The sequence below is a fragment of the Periophthalmus magnuspinnatus genome, chromosome 23 (genome assembly GCF_009829125.3).
Source record: "Periophthalmus magnuspinnatus isolate fPerMag1 chromosome 23, fPerMag1.2.pri, whole genome shotgun sequence".
Taxonomy (NCBI): domain Eukaryota; kingdom Metazoa; phylum Chordata; class Actinopteri; order Gobiiformes; family Gobiidae; genus Periophthalmus; species Periophthalmus magnuspinnatus.
The window spans coordinates 15,962,745-15,971,793 of NC_047148.1; the positions used below are offsets into that span (position 1 = coordinate 15,962,745).

Genomic DNA, 9,049 nt, shown 5'->3' on the forward strand with positions numbered 1-9,049 from the left:
GGGTGACAGAAAAGACTACTGAGGAATCCCATTTGACTTGAATATTAAGTTTTAAAATGCTTCTCATGCTTTTCTGAGAGGGACTTAAAATGAACAGTAACTTGGAAATAGCACTTAACAAAAAAATCAAGTCATATATGAAAACAGATCAATTTTATTTGTAATGTGTTAAACAAAAAAGGTCATAATATTATTTAAAAAATTAACAAAAGTACATCAGGGTACAAAACATAGTTGATAAATAAGATAACTTTGGTTAACAATTTAAGAATTATTCTTTTACTGCCATCATTCTATTAAGAGAACATGTGTTAATTTTAGCAAAACAGTAAGGACACACGATGAAAAAGATTCATTCAAAAGGACCTTCAAAAAAGTCATGAATAAAAATGTATAACACAACAAAGCTGCATAAAGCATCCAGTGAACAATGTTCAGTCAATAAACTCTAGTGCTCTTCACAGTTACGTCCTTCTGCCACGGACACCACCATGTTCATTTAAGGATAGTTGTCACTGCCTCTTTGATACAAGACACAGCCTTTTGGATGTCCTCTTCGGTCTGTTCAACAGTGATTACCACCCTGATGCTGCACACAAACAGAAACATACAAGTCGCAAATCTGCTTCAAGCATTTGAACAGATTTTCAGAGCAGATTCAGGAAAACGTATTACCTGGGAGCCGGCAGAAAACGCTCCTCCTTCTCCAGATACCTTGCAAGGGTCAGAGCTATGCTTCGTTCCATACACTGACACAAAAAATAAGAAAAACATTAGAAAAATATTTTTTAAAAATAGTCCCTTATTTAATTAGATAGTTAATGGACTGAGTTGCATACATATTCTACAATGTTGCGAAGCAGCTGCAAATCAGAGTCTCTGGAGCCTGTAGTTCTTTCAAGCTGCAAGTGGAGGGCTGGGGCAAATGGCACTCCCACCAACTTCAAACCAGCAATACTAACACAAACAAGAAAAGAAGATCAAAGATAAATTCATTACAGAAGCCTTAAAACATGACACAAATGTGTGAAACCTACAGTGGCTAAAAGTTATTCTTATTTGACACTATTATTATTGATTCACTTACTCTTGTAAAGCCTCATAAACATGCTTGCACTTTTTTCTCAGGACAGAGAAGATATCTGCTTAACACAAAGTGCAAATTACACTAATGTACAAGCTTATTTAATTATTATATAAAACATACAGATAAGTCCAGTTTTACCTGGATCCTCCTCCATAATGTTTAGTGCCTCGATGGCCGCAGCTGCCAGCATGGGAGGCAGAGAGGCAGAGAAGCAGTAACCTTGACCTGAAAGACGCTACAGATAGAAGAAACCTTTTTTAAAATGAATATTTACTTTGTACAAATGATTTTTTAAAAACATGTGTTTACCTGGTGGTCAATAACAAAGGAGCGACCACAGCAGAACCCACCGATGGAGGCTACGGCATTTTCCATGTTTGCACTGATCAGATCAATGTCATCTATCTACAAGAGGAGAATTATATGTAAACGTGATGCTGCTTGTATATGGAGAAACTAAAAAAGACAGAATAGGGAAGAATCTAAAAATTTGGGCTGTATGATAATTAGACATACTGCAAAACATTTATTGTAACATTCAAATATATAAAACAAAAATGTATTTATTTCAATAAAGACTCTTAAGACTGCAAGGAATAAGATTATAAACCTCAGATTTTCTTGAGATATGCATTTTGTATTAGCTAATGTTGTGATAAAGTTAGTTTTGCAATATCTTGTGTAACACTAGTTAAAAGACAGCAGTCATTAGTTTGAGGCCCAAGTTCATTCTAAAAACACAAAGTTTATGAAATTACAGCAAATTGGGAACACACACAGCATTCAGTGGTTCAGGGATGTCAAACTCTAGAACGGAGCAATCACAGTAATGACCCTGTTTACTGCTGGATTCATGCCAAATATACACATGCTTTAATAGGCTGGTTTGTAGTCCATTACTGGATCATGTCTTGTAACTTGAGACTAGTATGTTGATTCAAGGACTAAAGCAAACAGTGTGCAGTTACATATTTAATAAAAAAAAAAAAAGAAACTCACATTAACTCCAAAATGCTCTGTGACACCTCTGCCATGTTCTCCCAACACCCCAAAAGACATGCTCTCCTCCAAGAAGATCCGCACTTTGTACTTGTACTTTAGTTTTACCTGATGATACACAAAAATGCAAAAGTTAATAATAACAAAAATGAAGCTTGAAAAACTATAATGTCAAAATGGGTTGGTAATGACGCCCCTTCTGTCCAAATGTAGAATTGAATATCTGAGACAGCGACTTTAGAATGGTTAAGATATTGTCTTGTGGGATGGGAAAATGCTCCAGACTGTCTGAAAATTAAAAGGGTAGTGGTGTAATACAATGAGTAAGTGGTGATTGTTGCTTCTATTCTGTCAGAACTGCTGCATTTGATCTCATAGAATTATTATGCTGTTCATTTGGTGATGTAACACGCTATGCTGTTCTATTGTTCTTGGGGTTTGTTTGTTTTGAGTTTTATTTGTATAAAGCACAAAGTGTTCAATAAAAATAATGTAATAAATACATTAAATAAAACAAAAAGAATAGTCATAAGAAGGACTGATATTTTAGTTTTACAAACCAGATCAGGAAGAGGACAGACATCTGCAGTGTTTATATACAATCCCTCAACTACAATGAACTTCCGCGTCACTCGTGCCTTTCTGGGATTCTGAAAAGAATAGAAAAGAAATTAACACAACAGGAAAAGTGAAATATAATAGAAAAAATCTAACATTTTACCTTCTGGTCCTCCTGTTCTTGTTCCCTCAGCAATCTCTCCAGATCTTCCATGTCATTATGTTTGAAGTATTTGATAAAGCTGCGAGATGCTTGAAGGCCTTTCTGGATGGCAAAGCAGGCTGCCTCATCACTGGGTTTACAACACAAAACAATGGTAACTTATGCATTTTGAAAAACTATACATCATTTAGCAGTGAAAATACTCACACAAAGATGATATCCCCCCTCTTGGAGTAGGCTGGTATTGCACTGGCAATAGTTGCAAAACCATAAGAGTAGATAATAGCCTCCTCCGTTTTCATAAATTTGGCCAGACGACTTTCCAATTCTAGGTGAACATCTATTGAAGCAAACAGCAGTTAATTATTGATAAAACAGTAACATTCTGAGTGACATGGAAACCTGAAAGAACAATATATGAAAAAATGCAATGTAGAAACCCAACTCTACACTCACCAAAAGTCCCATAGAAGCCTCTTGGGCCACATGTACCCACACCATATTTTCTCAGTGAAGCCAATGCCTTTTGCTGAAGTTAGATAAAAATGCATTTATACCATGACTATATATTTTTAAATACATTTGGAGGTACAAAAAGGTAACTTACTTTGACACGATCATTGTCAAGTAGACCAAGGAAGTTAAAAGAAGCAAAATTAATGCATTCTTTCCCATTGATTACAATTTTGTGACTGGGAGGCCTGTAATGGCAAAGTAAAATACATGAAATGTTTTATGTACAGACAGGGAGTTGTCATTAAGTGACCATTTGAAATCCAAGTTAAGTCAAAGAGCTTTACCCTGTTACAACATCATAGTTAATTGAAGGATGGTCTTTGGAAACAGGAGGGACTAGTGGCTCTGGTTGCCATTCCTCGATCAGGTCCTCCTTTTCCTGAAAACAGCACTGGTCAGTTGGTTTACTCTTTATGCTACATTAGTCTGCAGATATTTCCAAAGTTTACCTTCTCTGTCAGTTTATATGTCTCATGTAGTCTGTAAGTCTTGGAGAAGAGCAGTCTAATTATCCACAGAATGAGGATCCCTTCCAGAATTAGATGATAAGCTGGTGCCTGCAAAAAACAGAATAAGAACAGGGCCATTAGCTTATTAGGTTTGAGTGTGGCTGCTGTGGTAATTGGGTGTAAGCTGATGGCATGTAGAAGTGTCGGGTTGTGTTAGCTAGTGTTATTTCTCACAGGCTCTGCTGTGCCAGGAAAACTTTTGTTTACAATATCAAAACAACTATGTTTATTTGGAGGTGTCAGGCATTTTATTGTCTTTCCCAAAGAGAAGGTCATGAATCTAGACATGACATGAATCTAAATCTGTAGTCAAAGACACATTACCTCAATCAAGTTTTTCAAATTTCATATCATATAGATTTTGCAACCACTGCAACATCAGTATATTCTGTTGTGACTATAGATAACAATAGATCTACAAGTTGGTTTTAGTTACCTCAGCATGAACTTGTTTCAGTAGATTTCTCAAGTTTGCTTTCATTGCCATTTTTAATTTGTGCATACTGTACTGGGTTTATTTTACAGACAACCCAAATAAATTCCTAAAGTACATTTTGCTGACTAGTTACACAAAGCAAAAAAGCACATTTTAAAACTTCGATAGGTTTCAGGCATCTGTCAAACATCGCCCCATCTCTACTTCCTGACTTAGGACGTTAAACACACTTAAACTAAGTTTAAGAGGAGATCATAAGAAGAAAAACATAAGGGACACGTTCTTCCTGTAGCTACCAAAACAATTTTGAACAAAAGAGTAGTTAAAGAAAGGAATTTACCTCATAAAACGCTTGCACCATTTCCACCAACACCCACTGCTGCCCCGACGCCATGTTTATTCTGCACTGCAGCGTCATCAGGCGTGCCGCGTTCACGTACCCGAGAAAAAAGGTACATTGTACGATCAAAACCGTGAACGCCTCGTTTTGACAAAAGAGATAGGACTGGGAATTTTAACATGAGTAAACGTGATATATATACTGCTAAAGCTAAATATCCCATGTAAGAAATCCGACCAACCGAACCAGACAAAATACAATTTACATAGTCACCATATATATTTATTCATTTTAAATTATTGCTGGAATACATTTTATTAATAAACATTATCAATGTAACGTAATCACATTGTTTCATTTCCAATTGACATTATATTTAAAAAGTGACGGTCTGCTACATCATAGGACTTATAGTCACATTATACTGTGGGTTATTCAAAACATAATCATAAATAAAATCATAATACAAAATAGGGAATGAATTATCTTTCCTTAAATAATACAGGCCAACTGTGACGTTGAATGAGTTTTTTTTGGAAAAAAAATAAAATAATAATAAAATAAAATCTGTGGAATATGGTCCCAGAAACAGTACAACAATATTGCATTGCGACATGTGTTGTATTTAGGAAAGAGGGGTGAAGTAGAAAAGAGGTAGCTTAATAAATCTGTGAACACTGGTTGATTTACGTTGTGATTCTACACATTTATAACAATTGTAACTTAAGTATGCATCATGGTTAATGCACTCTAATTTTTTATTTTATTCCCAAAAAAAGCTAATTGAGGTAAACTGAGCATAGGGAGTAAAGAAGAAGGTTATCATCAGTTATGATATGGTCCTGTTAAAGCCCTCCATGTGTTTTTCAAGCCACAGCTCAGCCAGCTGCATTGTTGATGCATAAGTACTTGCTCTGGAACCAAGGCACATTTTGAATTGTTTCTGCTCCAGACTGGAGTTGCACTGAACAGGATGATAAATATGCACAATTCCTGGTTCTTGGCTTCGTAAGACTTTTAAACCAGAATTAATCATTTTCGTGTAAAGGTCTACATCCTCCAAGCCCCATCCCAAAATGGAGGTATCAAAACCTCCAGCTTTTATCAAATCCCTTTTAAAAATACATGTAATTCCAAAACCATAATCACGCCAGAAACCACTTTTTTTAGTGATCACAAATTTGTTATCTCTTGGATTATTTTCTGCATAAACTATTTTAGGGTTGTATTGGCTAAAAACGATAGGAAAATAAACCTGTTTACCCTGAATTGTATTGTCTCTGCATCGTTGCACAGCGTCAGCCGTAAAAATAAGATCAACATCACAGAAGAAGAGGAGAGTGTCATTATCAAGCAGAGCAGAGCCGATCTCCAAAGCAAGCCCTCTTGAGAAGTTTCCAGTCATAGGTATAACAGTGAGGTCTGCTCTTGGATACTTTCTACTATAGTCTTCAATTAACTGAGCATGCTTCCCTTTCAGCTGGCTGTTTTCATTTTCAACTAAAATTATGGAAAGTTTTACATTTTGTTTAGGAATCAAACAAACCTTTTCAAAGTTGTCCATAAAACGCACAAATATTTCGTAACGACCTGACAGTGGTACAAGGATGTGGACTTTCTTCTGACTTTGGTCCCACATCTCCTTGGTCGGCTCATAAAACTGAAAAGACGACAGGAACTTCAGAGAGTTTGAAAGAAAACTCTGTGACTCAGAGTTTATGGCAGCCACAAGTTCATTCACATCCAGCTCTTCAGTCTCTGTGACAAAAGGCTGGCTGAAGGACTGCTGCAGATAAGCATGGCGCCTCACGGGCACTGTTATCTTACGTCCTTTATGCTTTTTGTACAAAAGCAGTAAGTCTAATATGTATTCAGCACCATGCATCGGATCCACTCGGTAATAACCATACTGCACCTCTTTAAAGTCAATAACACGACCACGTGTTTTTGAATTCTCATTTATCATCTCCATGACTTGCATTATAATGTCTTCTAATGCAGTTCGAAGAGAATTTCCAAGGCTTTGTCTTGCCATCTTGTTTTCTACTGCAGAGTAAATATGGCGGCCAGTCAGAAAATCCCACTCAATCACATCATTTCTATCATTGGGCTGGAAGCGCATGTATGAAGGTAGAGCACCCAGCTGCTGGTCCTCCCATAACACCTGTGTGTCACTGGCTTGGCTCATGATTAGTGCTTCACGATGAAGCAGAATGCTGCGATAACGGAGCCTGGAAATCTCACGGCTCAACATGAAGCTGTGGAGTCTGTACTGGTATGCAGGCCGTTTGTTTGGGTGGAGCGTGATAGCATTGTGGATCTTTGGGCTGTGGAGTTCTTCAATGAAACCTTTTTTGTGTTCATAGTTCTCATAGAAGAGTTGCTGCATCTGTGGAAAAAGTTATAGGATGCCTTAGCCAACAATAAAAAGTATATTTGACATTTTTTGTTTAAATCATAGACATAAAGGGAGTCATGCTGTGTCTCAGTGTATACCTCATAAGACCACACACACTGGGTTCCTCCAAATCTCCGCACACAGCGTCCCACCTCCACGTCCTCGTGTGTGGTGTACATCTCTCTGAGACACGTGCCAATGTGAGGGACCATCCTGCGTAGCACCTCACGACTGAAGATCATCCCAGGACCCCCCATACAGAAGTTCTCTCCAGGCTCTAGGGCCAACCTGCCCAACTCCTCTGCCATGCCCAGGCCAGTCTGACCAAGATACAGAGGTTTACTGCTGTTCAGGGAGCGGAGAAATGACTCCAACTTTTCACCTGTTGTGAGAAAAAGGGGGTTAAACAGCCTGATATGCCCCATACATGAGACAATCAAGAGCAATCACCTCTGATGTAGACATCATCATCAGCCCGCATGAACCACTCATACTTATCCAGGTAGTGGTCGTGGATGTATTTGAGCATCATAAATGATTTCTTCTGTGGAGGGTAGGAGTCATCTACACCTGTTAGTGAAATTACGGGAACGGGGACGGGCATAGGGACCGTGTCTGAGCCAGCGCTGGAGAAAAACTCCACCTTCCCGGGAATGGAGTGCGCCCAGGTTTTGTAAGCAGCCACTGCCCGAGACGTGAGGTACTTTTTGGCAGTCATAACACCAACGTAGAGGAATCGTCTGGGCCGACTGACGGTCTCGTTGTTTTGACCGCTCCGCTCGGTGTTGGACAGTTTGTCCGCCTGTGAGGGGATCTGAGGGCTGTTACGGCCAGTGATAAATACGGGATCCCCCTGTACCCCCGGTGTTTTTCCAACGGAGACATCTCCATAGTAAGAACATACAGAGGGCTTTCTCCGTTTATTGTCCAGCACCTGTGGCACAATGAGCCACGAGGACGCGGTGAACCCAACAAAGATGCCAAAAAATAGAGTTGTCCACGGTCTCCTGGATTTCAGAGCCATAACTAAAATCAGACTCCAAGTTTACCTCTGCGGTGTAAAACATGAATAGACCCGTTGTTTATCACCAATGCTGACGTGTATGGGCACCCGCGCTCTGTGGGTAAAGCTGTGGAGCTGTCCAACGGAATTTTCGCCATTTTCATCTTCAATTATTGAAGCGAATTAGTTCCTCTTCAGAAATAAGCAAGCCTCATCGCCCCTCTTTCTAAACTATATCACAAAAGTTGCAGTGCATTAGACAGATAGTGAGCTAAACTACCTCACACTTGGAGCAGAGACCAGTCCCCATATCCTGCAGTGACTGTTTTCATTATTAGAATAGACTTATTAGCATAGCTTAAGGGTTTTTGCGAATTTGTGTTGCAACGCGCGGTCTCGGCACCATCCCAGCTAAGGCTACACGTAATTAACCCTTCTTAAATGTGCAAAATTAATTATCTGAGATTCTGAGATTGCTACAAAAACAGAGAGCAGGCAAGTTGTCATCGCAGACACCTTTTGTAAAAACCACCAACGTAGCACCAGTCGCACTTCCTCGTCAACATTTTTTTTTCAGAATTAAAACTGTCCTCTTTTGTTTTAATTTTCCCAGTATGGAAATTTGCACTCAATACCTGTTCAAATCAAAATTAATCATACTAGAATTAATCTGAACTGAGTTCTACAGTTGTGTTGAATAATTTTGTTTAAAAAAACTAAAAAAGCGTTGTGAGTTAGGCCTTTGGTGTTTTATTTTGAAATTTGTGTAGGCATATTCAATTACTCTAAAACAGACATCCGTTCACACGTTACTTCTACAAATCTACCAGCAGATGTCAGCAAAGTAAATACATTTAATTTGTAGTAGCCTATATTGTCATAATTTGGGAACAATACATTAATGTGTTGTTTATATCCCGTGTAGCTTTTATTTATTTATTTATTTATTTATTTATTTATTTATTTATTTATTTATTTATTTATTTATTTATATTTTTTATTTATTTATTTTTTATTATCATGTAATTTTGCATATTTGT

The 9,049-nt window shown here is 38.0% G+C and overlaps 2 protein-coding genes across 2 annotated transcripts; both read right to left on the bottom strand.

Moving 5' to 3' along the window:
- Positions 1 to 135: 135 nt before the first annotated feature.
- On the bottom strand, positions 136 to 4,696 carry sptlc1 (serine palmitoyltransferase, long chain base subunit 1). Its single transcript, XM_033990179.2, has 15 exons — positions 4,609 to 4,696; positions 3,773 to 3,880; positions 3,608 to 3,702; positions 3,415 to 3,508; positions 3,264 to 3,336; positions 3,015 to 3,147; positions 2,808 to 2,937; positions 2,647 to 2,736; positions 2,087 to 2,194; positions 1,397 to 1,492; positions 1,226 to 1,322; positions 1,088 to 1,142; positions 840 to 957; positions 676 to 749; positions 136 to 589 (listed from the first exon to the last, which is right to left on the bottom strand). The coding sequence occupies exons 1-15, from the start codon at positions 4,684 to 4,686 to the stop codon at positions 496 to 498; spliced, it is 1,443 nt and encodes a 480-aa protein (XP_033846070.1). The 5' UTR covers positions 4,687 to 4,696; the 3' UTR covers positions 136 to 495.
- Positions 4,697 to 4,871: 175 nt separating this feature from the next.
- chsy3 (chondroitin sulfate synthase 3) lies at positions 4,872 to 8,567 on the bottom strand. The gene is made up of 3 exons (XM_033989573.2): positions 7,457 to 8,567; positions 7,105 to 7,388; positions 4,872 to 6,997 (listed from the first exon to the last, which is right to left on the bottom strand). The coding sequence occupies exons 1-3, from the start codon at positions 8,028 to 8,030 to the stop codon at positions 5,438 to 5,440; spliced, it is 2,418 nt and encodes an 805-aa protein (XP_033845464.1). The 5' UTR covers positions 8,031 to 8,567; the 3' UTR covers positions 4,872 to 5,437.
- Positions 8,568 to 9,049: the final 482 nt, after the last annotated feature.